Source organism: Meriones unguiculatus, chromosome 6, assembly GCF_030254825.1.
Source record: "Meriones unguiculatus strain TT.TT164.6M chromosome 6, Bangor_MerUng_6.1, whole genome shotgun sequence".
In the NCBI taxonomy this organism is placed as follows: Eukaryota; Metazoa; Chordata; class Mammalia; order Rodentia; family Muridae; genus Meriones; species Meriones unguiculatus.
The window spans coordinates 50,097,004-50,119,830 of record NC_083354.1 but is presented as its reverse complement, the minus strand read 5'-3'; the positions used below and the strand labels follow the sequence as shown (position 1 = coordinate 50,119,830).

General features: G+C 36.2%; 1 protein-coding gene across 1 annotated transcript in view; it reads left to right on the top strand.

The window, feature by feature from the left end:
• The window catches only part of Stag1 (STAG1 cohesin complex component), a 288,399-nt gene that overhangs the window by 83,955 nt on the left and 181,617 nt on the right, over positions 1-22,827 (top strand). The window contains exon 4 of the mRNA XM_060385437.1: positions 9,637-9,801. Within this exon, the coding sequence (XP_060241420.1) occupies positions 9,637-9,801 (165 nt within the window). The remainder of the gene's footprint in view (positions 1-9,636; positions 9,802-22,827) is intronic.

Genomic DNA, 22,827 nt, shown 5'->3' with positions numbered 1-22,827 from the left:
TTATTTTGTTTTGTTTGATTGTTTCTTGAAACAAGGTTTTTCTCTATAGCCTTGGCTAGTCTAGATTCGCTTTGTAGACCAGGCTGGCGTTGGACTCACAGATTCTGACTTTATTTTTAATGTGGTATATATACCACATTTTTTAGTAGATGCCTAACTTGATTTTGTATCTTGCAAATCTTCAATAAACATAGTGTTGTAGATGTGTTTTGAACATACTAGTTTCTTTTTCTTTGAAGATACATCTAGCAATGAGATTGCTGTGCCATATAGTAGTTACAGTTGACTTTTGTAAGAAATCACTATTCTGTCTCCAGAAAAATTGTTCTGATTTACATTTCTTCTATACTATATGAGAATTTTCCATTTTCTTTATCTTCATTAACATTGCTTACCTTTTTTTTTATCTTTGTTGGTACCATATTCTCAGTGGGGTGAAATGATATCTTTTTATGGTTTTGATTGGCATTTCCTCATTATCACTTAGAGTATATTTTTACTCACCTGTTATTATTGATGTCCTTTAAAAATTTATTTCTATCATGTAATTTTAGCTTGGATCATTTTGAATTTTTTATTTAATTTGTATATTAGTCTCATGTTTAGTTAGCAATAAATTTTCACCATTTGATAAGTTGTCTTTTTGCTCTTTATTGGTTCATTTTGCTGTATAGAAAAACTTTAGTTTTACATGATCCCATTTACATGTTACATACAGTTTTGAGATCTTTTCCATGAAGTGTTTATTCTTGTCATTGTTGGATGGTAGTGTATCTAGTAGGGATGCACCCTTGAATAAAACTAACTTTGCCTCTTACAGCAGCTGTCAACTGCAGTAGCTCCTTAACCTGAGGCTTGGCTTCATGTCCACTTCCGTTCTTCATGGTAGATTTTTTTTTTTTGCTTTAATCCTGTACAGGTTTTATTCATGCTGTCTCAACTAATATAAATTCATATATGCAACTTCCCTACTGTGTCTAGAAAATATTGTTTTCTAGTAGCCGTCCACCACATATCGTTTTTACAGTCCTCTGCTCCATAGTCAGTCATGATCGCCTTTGATTGAGGGACTTGAACATTGTGCAGTCTCTCTTTCTCTTCTTTTGGTTAGTTGTGTTGGTTCTCTGTGTTACTTGCCAACTGTGGAAGAAAAAAAAGTTTCTCTGATGAGGGCTTGCACTAATATGTAGGTTTAATATTAAATGATTAGGAGTTGGTTTAATACTTTGTTCATTAAGCAGAATATTAATTAGTAGTAGGATCTTCCCTAGAGCATATGAGCTGTCTAGCCTCAAGTTATTAGCCCCAATAATGATGCCAGCTCTAGATTTCATCTGGTGGAGATATATCCAAGTCACTGCTGTATCAGTGGGCATGTTTTGCCAGGTTACCAGGTTCTACATAGTTCTACTTAGCAGGTTCTACCTAGCAGCTTACAACCTTGCTAGCTCACAAGGTTCACACTAGGGTAAGAGTGGTCATTTCTTTTCTCCTCCAGTAGGGTATATAGCCCCTTTCAGCACAATGGAAGCTAGTGAGTAGGGATGAAACTTCTGGGTCAATTGCAGCTTCATTTTTTCTTCTTTTAGGACTTAAGTATATTCTGTTTTCAGCAATGTCTTACTGTCAAGTTCTGGTGGGTGATCAAGAACACTGACAGTAATGTGTAATGTTTAATGGCCTATAGTGGTGCACGTGCCAATAGCTCCAAAGGAGATAGCCCATTCCTGGCACTGTTTGTTTGTTTGTGTTTTTTCCTTTTGTTATCCTGTGGTGCCTAGTAAGGTCATTATTTCCTCATTATAGGTAACTCTGTTTAAACTATACACATACACACACACACGTTTGTACACACACATATGTTTGTACATATGTGTGTGTGTGTATGTATGTATGTATATGTATTTCAGTGTGTCTTTAGTATTCGTTATCTCTTCTGTCTTCCATCATCTTCCTGTCCTTTTATCCTCCTCTACATTAAAGCTTTCTTATACCATTATTCCTCTTGAATACCTTGACCACTATATCTCTATATCTCCTTCCTTGAGGACACCTACCCTTCCATGGTCTCTTACTAATTTCCTGACCTCTGAGTATCCCAGATGTAACACATATTACCTGAAGATTCAAGGCTAACATCTACAAATTAGAGAAAATACATATTTATCTTTCTGAGTTAGGATCACCATACTCAGAATGATTTTTTCCAGCTTCAGCTATAATTTGATTTTTTGACAGCCCAATAATATTCCACTATGAAAATTTACCTTCTTTTCATGATCTCATCAGTTTATGTCCTTTTCTGTTTTTAGCTATTGTGAATAGAGCAGCAATACACATGGATGATCACATATTTTTAGAGTAGGCTAGAGAGTCCTTTGTTTAGTTGCCTAACAGTGGAATCGATGGATCGTGTTGTAGATCATGTATTTCTAGCTTTTTGGGGAACATTCATATATAATTTTTATAGGCTGTACCAGTTGCATTCCAGCTATCAATGAATAAGTGGTCCTCTTTCTACACATTGTTGATAGACTTTTGTTTTTTGGTCTGTAGCCATTCTTACTGGGGTAAGAGAAATTCTCAAGATAGTTTGTACCTATAGCTAGGGATACTGAATGTCTTAGGGTTTTTATTCCGGTGAAGAGACACCATGACCACAGCAACTCTTGTAAAGAAAAGCATTTAATTGGTGCTAGCTTTTAGTTTCTGAAGTTTAGTTCGTTATCATCTTGGCGGACACTATGGTGCCTTGCAGGCAGACATGGTGCTGGAGAAGGAACTGTTCTCCATCTTAATCTGCAGGCAGCAGGAGGAGAATGTGTGCCATACTGAATGTAGCTTGGACATGGGTAACCTCAAAGCCTGCTTCGACAGTGATATACTTCCTTCAACATGGCCACACTTCCTAATACCTAATAGTGCCACGTAGTGCCACTCCGTAAGGGCAGTCGCACACATGGGGACCATACCTAATCAAACCACCGTACTGAACATACATATTTTGAATGCTTGTCAGCTAATTGTATTTCATCTTTTTTTAAAAAATCATTGTTATTATTATTTATTGCAATTTATTCACTTTGTATCCCAGCTGTAGCCCCCTCTCTCATCTCCTCCTGGTCCCCCCTCCCTCCCTCTTTCCCTGCTATGCCCCTCCTCTAGTCCACTGGTGGATGAGGTCTTCCTAGGCTGTTAGGTCTCATCAGGACTGTCTGGATTCTGAACTCTTATTTAGCTCATGTTTCACATTCTAAAATTTTATTTTTAATTATCTGTGTGTGTGACTGTGTGTACATAAGTATGTGTGTAGATGAATGTGGGTGTGGGTGTGTGTGTATGAGAGAGACTGAGTATGTGAATGTATATAAGTATGTGTGTAGATGGATGTGGGTACCCATGGAGACCAGAGGTATTGACTCTACTGGAGCTGGAATTACAGTCTCCCTGGTACAGATGCCTGGCAATGAACTGAGGTCATCTAGAAGATCAGTACTTGTTCTTAATCACTCAGCCATCTTTCCAGCCCTCCATGTCCCACTGTTTAATTGTTTTCTCGATATTTAATTTTTTTTTTTTTTTTTTTAAAGTTCTTGGTACATTGTAGATACTAACCCCCTGCCAGATGTGTAGCTGGTAAAGATTTTTATTCATTCTTTGGGCTGCTTCTGAACTTGGATGATGGTGTTCTTTGCTGTACAGAAGCTTATTAGTTTCATGAGTTCCCATTTATTGTTTATCTGTGTAGTTGGAATCCTGTTCAGAAAGCCCCTTTCTGTGCCACTGAATTCAAGTATGTTCTCTGTTTTCTTTTCTTTGAGACTCAGGGTCTGAGATCTTATGTTGATACCCTTCATCCACCTGGAGTTGAATTTTGTGCATGTTGACTATTTGAATCCATGTTTATTCATTAGATATATTGGTTTATCATCCTTGTTATTTGGTCTTTGTCTGGTTTTAGTATCAGAGTGATACTGGCTTTGTAAGATTTGGAAATGGTCCTTCCTTTTTTGTTTTGTGGAGTAATTTAAAGAGTATATGTGTTCTTCTTTGAAGGTCTTGTAGAATTCTTAACTGAATCCAGCTAGCCTCTGGCTTTATTTAGATGGGAGATTTTTAATTGCCGTTTCTATCTTCTTGAATGTTATGGTTCTATTTAAAGTGTTTATTTCATCTTGATTTAGCTTTGCTATACATCCAGAGAGTCACTGTTTCTTTTGGATTTTACGGTTTTATGGAAATAAGTACTTAGGATTCTCTAAATAAGTTTTAGAAATAAGTACTTAGGATTCTCTGAATTTCCTCAGTGTCTGTTGTAATGCCTCCTTTTCCGTCTAATTTTATTAATTTAGATCTTCTCTTTTGGTTAATTTGACTAAAAGATTTGTCAGTGAACCAACTCTTTGTTTCACTGAATCTTTGTATTTTTTCTGTTTTATTGATTTCAGACCTTGTGTAGATTGTCTCTTCTCTTTCTCTTTCTTTCTCTCTTTCTTATTTTTTCTTGCATTCATTCATTCATTCATCATCATTAATTAATTAATTAATTAATTAATTAATTAATTCATGACAGCATCTCACTGTAGTCCTGACTGGCCTAGCACTCACCTGCCTCTTCTTCCTCAGTGATGGGATTAGGGCCTGAGCACACCAAGCCCAGTATACCTACTCCTTTTTGGGTATTGTCTGCCCTTGTTTTTCTAAGACCCCAGGTGCATCACTAATTATATAGACATTTAGTGCAGTGAATTTTCTTCTTATAATTGTTTTCATTTTGTTCCAAAGCTTTTATTATGTTGTTATTTTTTTTCAGTTTTAGAACCTTTAAAATTTTCTTCTTGACCTCTTTTTCATTAAGTAACATCTTGTTTAATTTTCATGAGTTTGTGTATTTTCTGTAGTTTCTATTACTTTTTATATACAGCTTTATTCCACTGTCGTCAGAACGCATAACATAATTTCAATTTCTATATAATTGTTGAGTTTTTCTTTTTACCTAAAATTTTGGAGAAACTTCTTCTGGCTGCTGGGTCCATACCATGTGTGTCAGAACATGGTTGGAGAATGGAGCTCTGTGAGGAGAATTCTGAGTGATTGTGAGAAAACTCCAAGAAAAAACACAAAACAAAACAAGAATCTTGTGACCTCAGTTTCTTCAAAAATGGAATTATTCTTGGAATGTGTTTTCATGCTGCTCCCATGTATAGCAGAAAATAGTGAGTTTACTTCAGCTGTTGTTATTCATGTGCCTCTGTGGAAAAACATGTTTTTGCCACAGTGATTGTGCACTCTTTTCATTTGACTATTCTTAACTCTCAGAGTATAAATTGTCTGATGCTTTGAATAAAGTTGGCTTTTTCATGAGACTTTAGTCTACCTCATTTATTGGCTCCATTCTTTCATGCCTTGCCACCTCTAAAACAATAAACACACATACTAATTATTTTCTTTTAAACTACTTCTAACAGAATAGCTTTCTTGATTTTCTCTGGTTATTTTTTACTTTTAAATTTTTGTGTGTGCATTCTGTGTTGTGCTTTTCATTTAGTCTATGTATTTGGTTGATATGCAGGGGTGTGTGTGTATGGATGTGCGTGTATTTGTGTGTGTGTGGGCGCGTGCTGGTGGGGGGAGAGAGAGAGAGAGACAGAGAAAGACTTGGGGAGGTAGAGAATGAATCCATGTGAAATTCAGAGGTTGAAGTTGGGTATCTTTCCTTTGCAATTTTTTACTTTTCAATTTTTGTTTGTTTTTTTATTTTTGAGGCAGGGTTTTTCTGTGTAGCACTGGGTGGTACTGGAACTCACTCTGTTGACCAGGCTGGTCATGATCTTGGGTATCTGCCTGCCTCTGCCTCCTAAGTACTAAGGTGTGCACCACCCTGCCTGGCTTCCATCTTTTATTTTTTTGAGACAAGGTCTCTTAGTGAATCCTAAAGCTCAATAATTCAGCTAAGAGTGTGTGTGTGTGTGTGTGTGTGTGTGTGTGTGAATGAATGGCTAAATTGGTGTGTTTTTTTTTTTGTTTGTTTGTTTGTTTTTTTAGGTGGAACATTTTTCTTTCTTGGTTGCTCTGACTAGGACTTGATAAATTGTGTTGAAAAATCTGGTGAAAAGTTGGCATACTTGTCTTCTAGACTTAAGAGAAAAAGCTTTCACTTTTCTCCTTTCAGTATTGTATTAGCTGTGGATTTGTCTTGATGTGTCCTTTATTTAAAGTGAAGCGCATTCCTTGTGTAATTTGTTAGGTATTATTTTAGGACAGTTTGACTTTTATCAATGATTTACATCTAACCATTAAAGTGGTCTTTGTTTTTTGTCCCTCATTATCTTTATGTCATGTCAAGTTTATTGCTTGCTTGATTCTAGGAAGTAATCTTTTTTTTTCTGTATGGTTGGATTTGTGAAGCCATATGCCTCTGGACTTTATCTTTGTTGAGAAATTTTTCTTATCTTTTGCTTAAATTATATAGGTTTGTCCCTTTTTGTAATAAATTTATTTATTTACTTTTCAGTTTGCCAGGCAGGGTTTCTCTATGTAGCTCTGGCCGCTCTGGAACTTGCTTTGTAGACCAGGCTGGCATTGAACTCAGAGATTCACGTGTCTCTGCCTCCTAAGTGCTGGGATCAAAGGTGTGCAGCACCACCACTTGGCATGATAAATTTTTTTTTAAAACTTATTATTTTCCTTTTCTAATTCTGGGAACAGGTTCTCTATTTAGTTCAGACTGGCCTTGGCTTTACTGTATAGTTTAGGGTGATTTTGAACTTCTGATCTTGCTCCCTCTATCTCCTAAGTACTGCAATTATAGGCTTGTCCCACCATTACATATCATATTACTTGTTACTAGTCTATTGAAGTTTTTTATTTTTCTGTGATTTGATCATGGTATGTTTTATGTTTCTAGGGATTGATCTGAGTCTTTGAAAGCAGATAGTACTAGTACTATTTGTTAGGAGCAGCACTGTTAACATTTTCTTTGGTGTCATTCTAGGAAGCATAGCATAATAATCTGCCTAATATGTAATTCATTAAAATAGTCTTAATTTGCAATTGTCCTACTTAATCATTATTATTATTATTATTATTATTATTATTATGTCTTTGTGTTATTGTGAGTTCTCTTACAACACTTGCAATAAAATGAATTGTTCCATTCAAGTGAGTACATAAAAATTTTTATTTCTTGAAACACATAAAATTATATTTATACTGTTTAATAATACACTAAACGTGTCCATAGCTCAAAAAATTATTTTGGTAGAATACCAATGGTCACTTGAGTTTTGGTGATTATGTTTTTGATTGAGGAGGTATTTGATTATGTGCTGCTGGCTACTGACTAATTAAGGTAGCAGCTGTTAACTGTTAAGACGGGATTGCTTTTTAAAATTAATTAAAAGACAAAGCTTCACTCTGCAGCTATGACTGTTCTGAAACTTACTATATAAACCAGGCTGGGCTTGAATTCTGTGATCTGCCTCCTGAGTGCTTGGATTAAAGGCATGTACCATCTAACCAAATTAAAAGTTCTAAATGATTGTGTCAAGTTAAAGATCAGTAAAAAAAACTGAGAAAGCCTAAAAAATAAAAATAAAAAAAGTAGAAATCTTGCACCAACAAGTTTAATCAAGATTGGATGTAAAGAATGTTTTTGAGGAAGTTAAAAGTACTGCTGAAACATATACACAAAGTATCAAAGGAGTACATATACACGAAAGTATGAGACTCATAGCAAAACTTAGGGCAGAGTACTGGAATCCTTATGGAAGAAGAGGGAGACAGAAAGACCTGGAGGGGACAGGAACTTCACAAGGAGAACAACAGAGCTAAACTACCTGGGCCTAGGGGGACCTGCAGAGACTGATAACTCCACCTATGGACTATGCATGGAGAGGACCTAGACCCCCTGTTCAAAAGAAGCCCATAGGCTGCTCCGCTTCTAAGTTTCCCTAGTTAGGGGTACAGGGCCTGTCTCTGACATGAACTCAGTGGCAGGCTCTCTGATCACCTCCCCCTTCAGGGGGTGTGGTACAGAGGAAGATGATGCAGCCAGCCTTGAAAATACCTGATAGGCTAGGGTCAGATAGAAGGGGAGGAGGTCCTTCCCTATCAGGGGACAAGGGAAAGGGCATAGGGGGAGATGAGGAAGGGTGGGCGGGACTGGGAGGAGACGAGGGAGGGGGCTGCAGTGGAGATACAAAGTGAATAAATTATAATAAATAACTATATAAATAAAATTAAATTTAAAAAATGGAAATTAGTAACAGGACTCTAGAACTGTGTCAAGTTGACAAAGATCAATTTTGTGGAGAAGACAGTCCTTTTCCCCCAACCCCTATGCTATGGTGTTTAGTGTTCCTACGGTGCCCTCTGTTTACATTGGTCAACTCCAGCATCATAAAGCAAGACAAATAAAGATAGCTTTGGAGTTAAGAGACAGAAAATTGGTTATTGGAATAGGGCTCTAATGAAAATAAATTACTTTAAAAAGTACAATGATTGAAAAGAACAGATGTTGAACCAAGACCCCTGATTAACACTAACTGGCAATTAATGTAGGAAGGGATAATATATCTGAGAGGAAAGGTAGAAAATCATGTGGCTTTTTAAAGTTTTAGCTAACTCTTTAATTATGTACTGAGTTTGAGGTTAGCCTAGGCTATACAAGATTATGTCTTAGGAAAACAGAGAAATAACTGGGAGCCAGAGGTAGTATTCTGAATTGATGTTGGTTAGTTTGATGGAGCAATAACCATGTAGCTAGTTGATGTATAAATGAATGTAATTTCTGGAGGATTTGGATAAAGTAGCTGCAAAAATATTTCTCGTAATACCCCTGGCTTTACGATACAGGGGTAGGAAGTATTGATGTTGAAAGCCTGGTGGGCTGGGGTTATATCTCAGTTGGCGGAATGTCTGCCCAGCATGTTCAAAACCCTGGGTTCTGTCCCTCACTGCATAAATAACATAATGGTGCGTGCCTATAATACCAGCACTTAGGAGACAGAAGGATTTGGAATTCATTGGTTTGTTTTGTTTTCAGCTACATGGTAAGTTTGAGGTTAGACTACGCTAAATGAGATTATGCCTTGGAAAAATAAGAGAAAAGTAACTGTGGCAGGAGGGTAGTGGTAATTAGATAGTTTAGGCTGTATGAGAACAGAACTGTTTTGACATTGCTGTATCCCAGTATCTTGAACAGTTCCAAGAATGCCCACTGAGTATTTGTTCACAGTCTAAGAATTTTTTTTGAGTAACTCAGCAGAGAAAGAAACTGGAAATACAGAATTTCCCAGGAATGTTTTAATGAACTACGATTCTCAGAATGCAAGAGAGCATATTGAGGAAGATTTAAAGATGGCAATGTTAAGAGTAGACATGATTTAAGTCATAAACATTGCTATATTAAATATCTAGTTAGATTTTAAACTTAATATATCTATGCATTTAAAATTTGATGTTTGTACTGTAATTTTTTGGTTTTTGAAAATTTTTTATTGTTTTGTTTAGGGATTGATCTTTGACCTATAATATTTCAAAACATCTTCATAGGGTCAAACAATTGAGATTATGTTTACACAAAACAGAAGAAAGTCTGAATTTAGTGTAATTTTTCTTAATTTTTTTATCCAGTCTACAAATAAGAAACCTCGAAAATCTCCAGGAGAAAAGAGCAGAATTGAAGCTGCAGTTAGAGGAGCAGGTCGTGGAAGAGCTAATGGACACCCTCAACAGAATGGTGAAGGGGATCCTGTCACATTATTTGAGGTGGTGAAGCTGGGGAAAAGTGCAATGCAGGTAATTTCTAAATAATTTTTATCTTTTGTATAAAGCAAGACAGTTAGTAATCCATGTTGAATTTACTCCTGTGTATATTGACACTTGATGTACATTGTGTGTGTGTTGGTGTCTTATGAGGTTTTGATGATAGTATTTATACCCAGGGTCTTGAACATCTGACTATGTGTTCTACCACTTAGTTATTGCTTTAGCCTGATCCTGATATAACCTCATAAAACTGATGCTTGTATGAACCAAAAAGTTATTCTTTGAGTTTTGTTTCAGTTTAGCTTATAAAGTACATTTTGTTCAATTACAGTAAGCAAAATAACTAGTAAGAAATGCCCAAGAGAATTGAATTGTCTTGATATCGTTTTTGAACTTGAATTGATATGTATAATGAGGAAGAGTATTTGAGAGATGGCAGTGTGTGTTGTGTGTTTGTTGTGTCTGGAGTCTCAGGTCCTCATTGTCTAATAAGCACCTTAGCTCAGGGTGATCTTTTTACTGTTGCTCATACTTAATTTTTGTTTTTCAGTAATCTATTTACTGTCGTTTATATTTCATTTATTCCAAAAGTATTACTTAGTAATCTGATGTTATTGATAACTTGCTTAAAAAGATAAACCAGAGTTATTTCTACCATTTCTTTAGCATGTTACGTTAATTTTTACTATTGAAATACACTAATTATTCATGCTATCTCTACATTTATCATTTAAATAATGCCACTGGTAGAATTTTTGCCATATGTACTCTTTAGCTGATAGAAAGTATCATATTTCTCTTCAGTAAATTCAACTTTCACACTTGGTAAGAAGTATGGGAATTAGTAAAATACACAAGTAGCTTGAAAGTGTGTTTAGTTCAGTATGCTAAGTGTGGAATTGAATTTTGAAGTGCAGCACTGTGGCGGCTTGGCAGAAGCCTCATGAGATTGAGGATAGCCTGTGCTACACAGTATATCTCTGCCAGAGCAGTATATAAATAACCCAGAAATTAAAGAAGTGTAGCTGGGTAGCAGTGGTGCACGCCTTTAATCCCAGCATTCAGGAGGAAGAGGCAGGCAGATCTCTGAGTTTGAGGCCAGCCTGCTCTATAGAACTAGTTGAGAACATTCAAATATACAGGAAAAAAAACAGTGTCTCGAAAAACAGAAACGAAACATTCAAAACAAAAAGTTTAAAAATATGCTCAGTTTCTTTGTGTTTTATATTTAAAAAATATTTGATAACCGAAGAAAGCATTTTAAAATCTTTGTTTATTTTTTCATTTGCTAATTTTAAAATTGCATTTCCATTTAATTCAATATGTGAATCATTGATGGAGCAGAGTTACATTCAGAACCAACATAGTTTATCATTAATTTACCTTTTATTTTTTTTTTCATATTTCATTTTAAAGCCTTTAGAAGAATTTAGTTTATTTTGTCTTTTTTGTGTATTGATGTGTACATTGGTCTTTGAATTTGTATGGGCAGGCAGCAATGTAGATTATACTGGTAAGATTTTAAGTTGCACAATAGCAAGGGAATTTCCAGTTTTCTGAAGCAGTATATGATTGTGTATTATATTAGGGTATTTTAAAACCAAATGACTTTTAGCCGTTAAGCTTGACCATGTATTCATCGTACTTTGATAGAGAAATATTAACATGCTATAGAAATACTGCTTTTTTAAATTAAATTTTTATTTTTTATATTAATTACAGTGTATTTGCTTTGTGTCCCAGGTGTAGCCCTCTCCCTCATTCCCTCCCAATCCCATCCTCCCTCCCTCATCTCCTCTCTGCCCCTCTCTTAAGTCCACTGATGGGGGAGGTCCTCTTCTCCTTCCATCTGACCCTAGCTGCTCAGGTCTCATCAGGACTGGCTGCAGTGTCCTCCTCTGTGGCCTGACAGGGCTGCTCCTTCCTCCCTTGGGGTGGGGTAGGGGGAGTTCAAAGAGCCAGGCACTCAGTTAATTGAAATACTGCTTTTTAAAGTATATTCTTCTCAACGTTGACTAGAAATACAAATACAAGAATTAGGCAAGTGAATTTTATATACATTTAATAATTTTAGAATTCTGTATTTTAATGTAAAATTTTACTTGTTATAAATATTTTAATATATTTACAGCTGAATGTTAAAATTAATATTGAAAAACCATTCATTATCAATACTTTTTAAAATCAGACTGGCTAGTTATGGTAGTGTATACTTTTTTAAGGTTTATTTTCTTAGTTTTGTATATATGTATTTGTGGTGGTAATGGAGTGCACACATGTGAGTGCAGCTTTCTGAGAGTCCAGAAAAAGGCATCAGATCTTTTGGAGTGGAAGTTGTAATCCACCTGGCATGGTTCCTAGGAACCAAGCAGAAAGCACTCTTGACTGGTGAGCTGTCTTTCTAGTCCTGTTCTCATGTTTTAATGTGGGCTCAAGGGATTGAACATAGGTTTTTTCACATGTATAGCAGCCACTTTATCAAATGACTTACCTCCCCAGTCACAAAATAATGTTATATGAGCAAAATTCTATGTACATTTTAAACAAAATCTTGACCAAGTTAATTTTTTGTATATTATTATTGCATCACTTTTCTACCACATTTTCTGGGTATGGGTTACTTGTCAGGACACTACATCTTTCAGAATTTGATTTTAATATAATATTTCAAGTATTTTATTGCTTTATTTTTCAACTGTAGTCACTATTTTGAAGCTTTTTTATAATTTAGTACTCTACTTGGTATATCAAGATTTTTTTTCTCTACTTAATATATCAAGATTAATGTACAAACTTTGGTTTTAGTTTGTACATTAGGTTCATCCTGAACCTATTAATGGCATTTTACTGTGTATTTGCTGATTTACTGTGTATTTCTGATTTTTAAAAATTTATTTTTGTTTTACTCATATACCATGGTCATAATTTGTTGAGCAGGTTTTAATTTTATTAAAACTCATAAAAAGTAGTGCTTTTGATCATTTTTATTGTATATCTAAAATGTAAATTGTTTCATACCAAATTTTTATGTGTTATTCCTGAGCCAAGGACATGCATGTCTAGATTAATGACAAGGACCTTTTTATTAACAGTGTCATGGTAATTTCACTATTTGTTGCCTACCCACTTCAAACATAAAGTCACGATAGACTGTTCTATAGAAAGTATAAAAGGCATACCTAGTCTTGTACTCCTGTAACTAAAGACAGAGGCTGGAGGAACATGAGGTTAGAGCAATACTCTTTTTCACAAACATATTGGGTTGAGGGAATAGACGATGTCGGTGAAGTTGAACACAAACTAAATGTTTATGTTTTTTTTATATAGAAGAATATAAAAAATGAACAGAACTTGGATTATGATAGAGAAGCACTTAATAGTTGTCAGAAACTTGATATATGTGGGTTAAAAGAACTTAAATTACTTCCAAAATAAATTACTTCCTAAAACATGAGAGTATACAGTTTTATTTAGAAAGTTAAGCCCTTAGTATCCAGCCTGCAGTGGAAGCTCAAGAACAACTAGACAGGCTGGTGTGAACGGGAAATGTCCGTGGAGTCTCCTATTTCAGAGCTGCTTCTTTTGGCTTTTAGTAATGTATCTGGAGGTTATGGAACCCTTAGCGTGTAAGGCCTGCCTTGCCAAGTTGCTACTTATTAGGTAGGACTTTAAAAGTTTTCCTCTTCTAGTTCCAGCTTGCTCTTCTACTTTTTGATTAACCACCATGTGAACATGTCTCTGGCACTGGCTCCTACTGCTGTGACCTCTTCTGTGTCTTCCTCAGCATGAAAGCCGAATTCCTCTGAAACTAAAAGCTAAAATAATTTTTTGTGTGTGTTTTACGATATTTCTATTAGGAACCTTGTCACCACAGTGAGAAAAGTATTTCAGATATCATGTATCTCAAGCTATTCTTCAGTTTTGCTGTTATACTTACTATCCATGGAGTTATTAGTTAAAAAACATTACCAAAATGCTCAAAAGGGTTTTACTTTTTTTCAGGATAGTGTATCTTTTTAATTTTTTATATTAACTACAGTTTATTCACTTTGTAACCCAGCTGTAGGCCCCTCTCTCATTTCCTCCTAATCCCACACTCCCTCCCTCATCCCATCCCATGTCCCTCTCCAAGTCCACTGATAGGGGATGTCCTCCTCCACAATTTCTGTATTCATTCTTCCATTGAGGGACATCTGTGTTGTTTCCAAGTTCTGGCTGTTACATATAAAGCTTCCATAAACATGGTTGAGCAAATGTCCTTGTTGTGTACTTGAGTATAGTTTGGATATATGCCCAGGAGTGGTATAGCTGGATCTTGAGGAAGCATTATTCTTAAATGTCTGAGAAAATGCCAGATTGATTTCCAGAGTGGTTGTACCAGTTTACATTTCCACCTGCAATGGAGGAGGCTTCCCCTTTCTCCACATCCTCAACACATACAAGAAGATCGAAATAATCCTATGTATCCTATCAGACTACCATGGCCTAAAACTAGACTTTAACAACAACAAAAAGCCTACATACACATGGAAACTAAAAACTCTCTGCTCAATGACAACTTGGTTAGGGAAGAAATGAACAAAGAAATTAGAGACTTCCTACAATTCAATGAAAGTGAATAAGGCACAACTTACCCAACCAAACTTATGGGACACAATGAAAGCAGTGGTAAGAGGAAAGTTCATAACAGCACTAAGTGCCTCCAGAAAGAAGTTTGAGACATTTTGTACAAGCAACTTAACGGCACACCTAAAAGCCCTAGAAAAAAAGAAGCAAGTCACTCCCAAGAGGAGTAGGATAATATATGTTAAAAAAATTTTTTATAGGAAATCAAGAGATAAGGGAAGACAAAGGACAAGTATAGGATATATCAAATGCACTTGGGTTAATGGTTTACTGTTTTGATGACAGCATCTGTGAAATTACCAATGTTGAATGTCTAAAGTTTTAGTATTCTTGAATATGAACAGACATAATCAGCAAAATTCAGCTGAAGGTAGATGAATAATAAATGAGTAAGTTTAAAAGGCTAAAAGCTGGGAACCATGGCACCTTCTTGTAATCCCAGTACCTGAGGCAGAGGCAGGCGATCTCTTTTCCTGTCTACAAAGCCAGTTCAGGAGAGCCAAGGCTACACAGGGAAACCCTGTCTCGAAAAACAACAATAACCCCCGACTCCATCAAAAACTACAAAAAGGCTAGAAGGATAAAATAAATTATGTACAAAATAAAATAGAAAAGCCAGGCGTGGCACCTGTCTTCAATCGAGGCGCAAAGAGAGAGACAGACAGACAGAGAGGCAGAGGCAGAGAGGTGAAGGCCCTGTCTCAAAACAAACAAAAAGAAAAAACATCTTAAAAACTGAAAATAAGGTCAGGGGTGGTGGTACACACTTTTAATTCCAGCACTTTCGAGGTAGAGGCAGCTGGATCTCTTGTGAGTTTGAGGTCAGCCTGGTCTGCAAAGTGAGTCAAGGACAGCTAGGGCTATTACATAGAGGAACCCTGTATGGAACCAAAACAGACAAAAAAAGCTGAAAGTAAGTTGTTGAAAAAAATTAGTTAGGAAATTACTTTTTCTTTGGTAAAATAAACACTATTAAAATACACAGAATAGGCTCCCCAAAGGCATTCACTTAAAATGTAGCCCAGAGAAGGAAAGAGGATAATATTAAGGAAATAGAAACGCTTTTTATCTCGGAAATGCAAGGATGGTTTGATATTAGACAATCTTATACTATAATGTACCATATAATTGTGTTACACGAAAAACATACTATCTGAATTGGTATAGAATGTTTTATTATTCTGTACTCATGGTAAAAACTTTGTGAATGGGATAAAAGAAACTTTTGTTACTAGTAAATGTTACCTCCCTCAAAAAGACATTTCTCAGTATATCTTTTTCATAGTAGCATATAGATCCCTGAAATAAGCATTATCACTACTGTTTATTACTTGCTGTAATAAACCCATAGCTATACCTTAAATCAACAATAATGGAAGCCCAAGCAAAATAAAAAAAATAATAAAAGAGACAAGCTGCAATAGTTGAAAAGTAAGATGTGGAAGTATACATATTTACAGACACACATATCTGTTTTAAAATTTCAAGGGAAATTCTTTTATAGTATTAAAAAATTTACATTAAAAAGTTTTGATCATTAAGATGTCTCACCTTGTACAAATTTCTAGTTACCATGTTGAACTGAATTCAGTCTTTAGAATCCCCATAAGCAGATAAAAGTGAATCCTGCAAGTTGCCTCCTGAACTCACATGAATTCACTCCCCTCCTCCAAAATTAAATAGGAAACTCATGGTGTTCTGAGTAGCAACAGTGAACAGTTAGTACAGCTTGCTTGGTCATATTTAAATTTTTGTCAGTTTCTTTCTTGGATCAAGTTAGGTGATTCTTTGTAGATTGGAGTTAGACATCAACAACTTTTTGGTGGACTTTATGAGGAAGTAATGAAAGTCAATTTTATAGGTTTTTAATTCCTATTGTATCCTTTATGCCTCCTGGAAAGCCTAAAAATGTGAAATTTCCTCTCAGTGGATTTTTATTGAATGACTGAAATAAAAGTTCATCAGTTGACATTTATGGGCATAAAATGAACATTACTAAAGTAAAAGCCATGTTCTAAAAACCCACTGGTATTACAACAATCAAAACACTCTATGGTCACAACCTAGTGTCTCTTAGCTACAAATTTCCCTAGAGCCTGTGAGCAAGGAAAGAAAATGTCACCATTTTATAAAGCTGAGTAGTGAGATGACTCTGAAAGGAAAGGGTCTTGGTGACTCCTGGTTGATAACTTAGTCATTCACCAGATAAAGTAATGCTTCCTCAGTGTAGCTGTTGGAGTGTTTGGATAAGAAACTTGGATTTGTAGATTTTGCCTTTCTGGTTATTTTGAGATGGGGTCTTTATAGTTGCGGCTGGCCTGGAGCTCAAAGTGTAGACAGGCTGGCTCCACACTCATAGAGCTCTGCCTGCCCCTGCCTTCCAAGTGCTGGATTACAGGTGTGGACGTTTTGACTTTTCAATTCATGTCAATAAACATTTGTAATTTTGGAACATGTAAGCTATGAGGTTAATTGCTTCTGTTTATTTTAGCTTAACGGCTTATTAAGCACTTTAGATAATTTCTTGTAATCCACGTTTTTGATTGATAAACATTTAATTTAAAATTTTTCTCCAAGGTATTTGAGAAAATCAATTCAAAATAACAAAGAAAGCAGTTATTTACAGATACTATCTGTTTATGGGTAAATTTGTAATAAGTAAAATCAGACCAGGATTACCTGATGGGTAGAGTCTTCCAGAGGCACCCTGTGAAAAGCTCCTGTCCTGTTCCGTCTTCTCCTACTCAGATGTCTATCCTGTTTGCCCTTCTGAATGAGATTAAGACTCTTCCCTAGGGTCCTCCTTGTCGTTTAGCTTTTTTACGGACATCAATTTTAGTATCTTTAGCTTATATTTTATGGCTAATATCCACTTTCTTTTTTTGGTTTTTCTAAACAGGGTTTCTCTGTGTAGCTGTGAGTAGACCAGGTTGGCCTAGAACTCACAGACATCCATCTGCCTTTGCCTCCTCATGTGCTGGGATTACAAGTATGTGCACCACACCAGGCTCTATTTTTTAATTTACCCTGAGATATGAACAGTTGAACTTCTAGTCAGTCATTAAAAAAAATTTGGTTGAGAACTCTTTTTACTTTTTTAGACTCTCCGTTATGCAGAAAGGATACAGTATAAATTAATCTTACAAGATTCTAATATTCATGGACTTTCAATCTTAGAAAGGAAAAATTCCTTTGTTGAGAATTCTCTGTTTAGCTCTGTACCCCAGTTTTTAATTGGATTACTTAGTTTATTGGATTAAAACTTCCTGAGTTCCTTATATATTCTGGACATCATCCCTCTGTCAGTTATTGGTTTGATGAAGATCCTTTCCCAGTCTATAAACTGGTGTTTTGTTCAGACGACAGTGTCCTTTGCTTTACAGAAGCTTTTCTGTTTCATGGCGTTCCATTTATTGATTGTTGATCTTAGAGCCTGTGCTGTTGGTGTTCTCTTCAGGAAGTAGTACAATGAGTTACAGGCTCTTCTCCACTTTTTCTTCTAACAGGTTTAGTGTGTCTGTCTTTTTTGTTGAGGTCTGAAATATGCTAAAGTATACAACAAGGACCTTTTTTCAACTATGTTCATAGCTTTTTTTGTAATAACCAGAATCTGGAAACAACATAGGTGTCCCTCAACTGAGACATGGGTGCAGAAATTGTAGTACATTTTCACAATAGAATACTACTCAGCTATTAAAAACAGGAAAATCATGAAATTTGCAGCAATGAATGGATCTATCAAAGATCATCCCAAGTAAGGTAACTCAGAAGTAGAAAGATACATATTATATACTCACTTATTAGTGGAGATTAGACATATACATGTACATGTACACCTAAAGAAGCTAAACAAGAAGGAGGATCCTTGGGCAGATGCTCAATCCTTATTCAAAAGGGCTAACAGAATAGACATCGGAAGTGGTAGAAAACAGAGAACAGGACAGGAGCCTATCACCTCTGAAAACAACTACCCAACAGGGGATCAAAGCAGATGCTGAGACTCATAGCCAAACTTTGGGCAGAGTGCAAGGAATCTTTTGAAAGAAGGGCGAGATAGACCTGGAGGGGACAGGAGCTCCACGAGGAGACCAACAGAACCAAAAAGCCTGGACCCAGGATCCCCTGCAGGGGAATATGATCCAACCAAGGACCATGCACGGAGATAACCTAGACCCCCCCTACTCAGATGTAGCTCATGGGCAGCTCAGTTTCCAAGTGAGTTCCCTACTAAGGAGAACAAGGACTGTCTCTGACATGAACTCAGTGGCTGGTGCTTTGATCACCTCCCCCTGAGGGGGGAGCAGCCGTGCCAGGCCACAGAGGAAGATGGGGAGAGGACGGAAATTCCCCTAGGAGAGGGCCATAAAGGGAGAAGGGTTAAGGAAGGGGGGCTGGGAGGTCACAAGGGAGGGGGCTACAGCTGGGACACAAAGTGAATAAATTGTAATTGATGGTGATGATGAAGGTGTCAGCTTTAAGAATCCCCCCAAAATTAAAATAAATATGTAAACAATTAAAACATCTCAACACAAGTAAATCATGTCCATATATAAATGAGATTATTTTTGTAAAGAAAGATTATTTAACTTAGATTGAATAGGCTTAGAATATGTTCTCACTTCATTCATTGGCTTTGAACATAATAAAGTAAAACTCTTCTGAAAAAGTTTATTTCTGCTAAACTGCTAAAACAGACTGAATATATGTTGTACTGAATTCTTACTGTTTGCTAGGCTTTAAACCCTAATCCTTTGATCTAGGGCTACAAAGAAACTTTTCTCCTGCTAGTGAAAAATCTTTGAACCTAGTACAGGATTTCTTAACCTAAAATCATTATTAAATTCTGGAGAACATGAACATAAATGGAAACAGGTTTGAAAAATTGGAAATTGAGTTTAAGAGAATAAGAAAGAGAAAGTTGGTCTTTGGGTATTTAAAAGGCTTGTTAGTATCACTGATGATTTAATTTGAACCCTGATGAGTTAATAGAATTATTTTATTTCCCCCTGCAACTCTACAACATACATTTAGGAAACAACTTATTATTCAACAAGAAGAAAACAATAGAAGTTGGTAATTGATGCCAAGAACTTCTTTGAGAAGTTGCAGGTCTTAGACTATCGTTGTTTGCTAGAGACACAACTAAGTGTACAAAGTTTTATTTGGTGTGCTGTGTTTCAGCATCTTTGGACTAGTATAATATGAATGTATTCTCATGAGTACCAGAAAGGTCTGCTATCTATTACTTAACCACTGCAAGTCCCTAACTGGATAACAGGGGTAATAAGAATCCCCAAAGAGAACAGGACAGGAGCCTACCATAGAGGTCCTTTGAAAGGCTCCACTTAACAGGGGGTCGAAGCATATGCTGTGACTCAGAGCCAAGCTTTGGGCAGAGTTCAGGGAGTCTTACCAACGAAGGGAGATATAGAAGGACCCAGAGGGGACAGTAGCTCCATAAAAAGACAACAAAGCTAAAAAATCTGAGCCCAGAGCCCCTACAGAGACTGATGTACCTACCAAGGATACATGGAGAGGACCTAGACCCCCTGCTCAGATATAGGCCACAGGCAGTTCAGTTTCCATGAATAAAGGGATTAGGGGCTAACTTTGTCATGTACTAGGTTGCCTGCTCTTTGATCACTTCCCCCTGGTGATGTGGCCTTTCCAGACCACAATGGGAGAGGATCCAGGCAGTCCTGATGAGACCTGATAAGCTTGGGTCAGATGGAAGGGAAGGAGAAGCCCCCCTTTGAGTGTATGAGGGGAAAGGGATAGGGAGAAGAAGGAGGGATGGTGGGACCAGTAGGAGATGTGGGAGGGGACTATAACTGGGAAATAAAATGAATAAATTGTAAAAAATTTAAAAAATAACAACAAAAAAAGATAGTGTCTCTTTACAAGAAATTGTAGATAGTTTCTTTTAACAAAATATAACACCCCTAGAAGTTGTAACACTTTAGAGGGAGAGAGACTGTATGAACTTAGTAGTAGTGTATAAGTCCTTCAAGGAATTTGTTCTTATTGTTATTCAAAGTTGTGTTTGTGAATTTGACTGCATGTGAAAATTGTGAGAAAGCTTAACTTCTGACTCCTTAAATAACTCCCATAACTCTTGTCTTTTTAAATCAAGTTTTAACTCTCAGTTTTAGCCATTGAATAAATCAAATACTACATTAGTAGCTAAGTGTGGCCATTTATTTTGTTCCAAGTAGTACTGGTTATTACCTCCTCCAGAGGGTCTCTGCAATCTGAGATATTCTAGTTATCACAATATCCAAGCTGCAATTCACATATAATCTGTCCACTTTGTCTTTGAAGGTGAAATAAGATTAAGTGGATACTTAGTCTATTACTTTGAGATGCTAGTATCTACATTGAATACTGGGAACTGTTAATGACCACATCCTTTATACATGTACTTGGCTTACAAAGAAGTGAATTTTATAACGATGTAGCTGTCTACTCAGTTTACTTGTATTGCTTCCAAGTCTTCCAGGCCTCTTTGAGCATAATAAAGTAGTAGGGCTATGGGTATGCATTTCTCACATGATAGATCAAAGAAAACACTTTTAACTCTTAAATTATTGCATTCTGTACCAGTGTCAAGGGAGCTCTGGCAATCTAGCCAGTATATTTATAGCCATATCCACACAAACTAATGCATTCATTCAGAATATCTAGTGAGTGCACCAGTAGTAATGAATTTGCCTAATAGAAAAATATTTCCATTCTCTGGTCCAATATTTTTTAAAAATCTCATCTTAACTTATATTAAGGACTTGGGATTTATTAATTAAAGAATGAGTTAAGTGTGAAATTTGAATAGCTCATTTTAATACGTGAATTTTAATGGAGGAATGGCTTATTCTTAAGTTAAGGGGGTATGAACTCCAGGAGTACCTTTTCTTCAAAATAGGGTTTTATTCCTCTTTTCTGTCCTTTAGTTGGCTTTTCTAGATGTGTTGTGCCATCAGATACATGCTGGGAGGTAGCAATTTTGAAAGGCTCATGATAGGGAGCTGCTTTTATAATGAAACAATTTGGCAAGTTTGGTCTCAGTCTGTGTGCTGGCAAGTTTTATGTCAGTGTGACACAAGCTAGAGTCATCTGAGAAAATAGCTCTGTAAGATTGGGCTATAGGCCAACTTGTAGGGCAAATCTTAATTATTGTTGGGGGTCACTCACTGTGAGGGGTTCCATCCCTGGGCTGGTGCTCTTGAGTTCTATAAGAAAGCAGACTGAACAAACCATGATGAACAAGGCAGTTCATGGCCTCTGTATCAGTTCTTGTCTCCAGATTCCTGCTCTGTTTGGGTTTCTGTTAATAGCTTTTTTCAATGATGTGTAAGTGTAAGCCAAATAAACCCTTTCCTCCCCAATTTGCTGTTTGGTTATAATATTTCATCACAGCAATAGAAACCCTAAGATTAGCTGGTTATGGCGTGTGTGTGTGTGTGTGTGTGTGTGTGTGTGTGTGTTTTGTTTATAGCAATCACATGTTCTGCAATTCGTTTTTGAAATTTAATCAATTTTTAGGCATTGTGTAGTTTGCCTATTTTTGTGTCTCACTGGTTGGTCTCATTTCCATCCTTCAATCTGAAGGGATTAAAGAAAGGCAAATACACTTTTTCATATTCCAACTGACACTGGCTGTTTACGCTGTCTAGTCTAAAGCAAGAAAGGGGTACTACCAATTCCTTTTAAGTTGAGATTGTCTAGAATCCTAACTAAACTACTGTTTTAGTAAAGAGATACTGTTAAGATCTAGACTCCAAAATTCCATAAAAAGCTTAAAAATACCAGAAGTAAATATGAAGAGCAGTTATTTGAAGCCCAAAGAATAATAGGAACTAACGCTAGGAAGCTTTTATTGTTGTATAATAGTATTATCTATGTGGATTTATTTATGTATTTAGTCAGGCTCAAGTACATGATCAGCCAAGTAAACTGTTCACATTTGGCAGAGCTAAACCACTCGTGAATTTCTTTTTGTGTATGCATCACTAATGCACAATACAAAAAGCAAACACAAGTTCCTAAAGAGTGTCATTTAAAAAATAAATAACAAAAACCCATTCAAGACTAACAAACAAAATTCCAGGCTTTGAATATCAAGAATCTTTAAGCTTAAACCTAAAAGTAAAATAACCACATAAAGTAATGATTTGTCTATAATTGTTATTAAACATTATAAATATACATATAATAGAACTGCATTTTACTATGGGAATTTTCAGAAGACATGTGATACTAATAAAAACTATGGCAAAAAATTTCACCTATATGCTGTTTACTGGCATCTTAGGATGAAAGTGTTCTCCCCACCACACACACACCAGCATTCCAGCTGAGGGGCCATTGTCCCTTCTTCTACCCTTACATTTTGGTACTCATTGTATATTCCAGGGTTCTATAACAATCACGGCA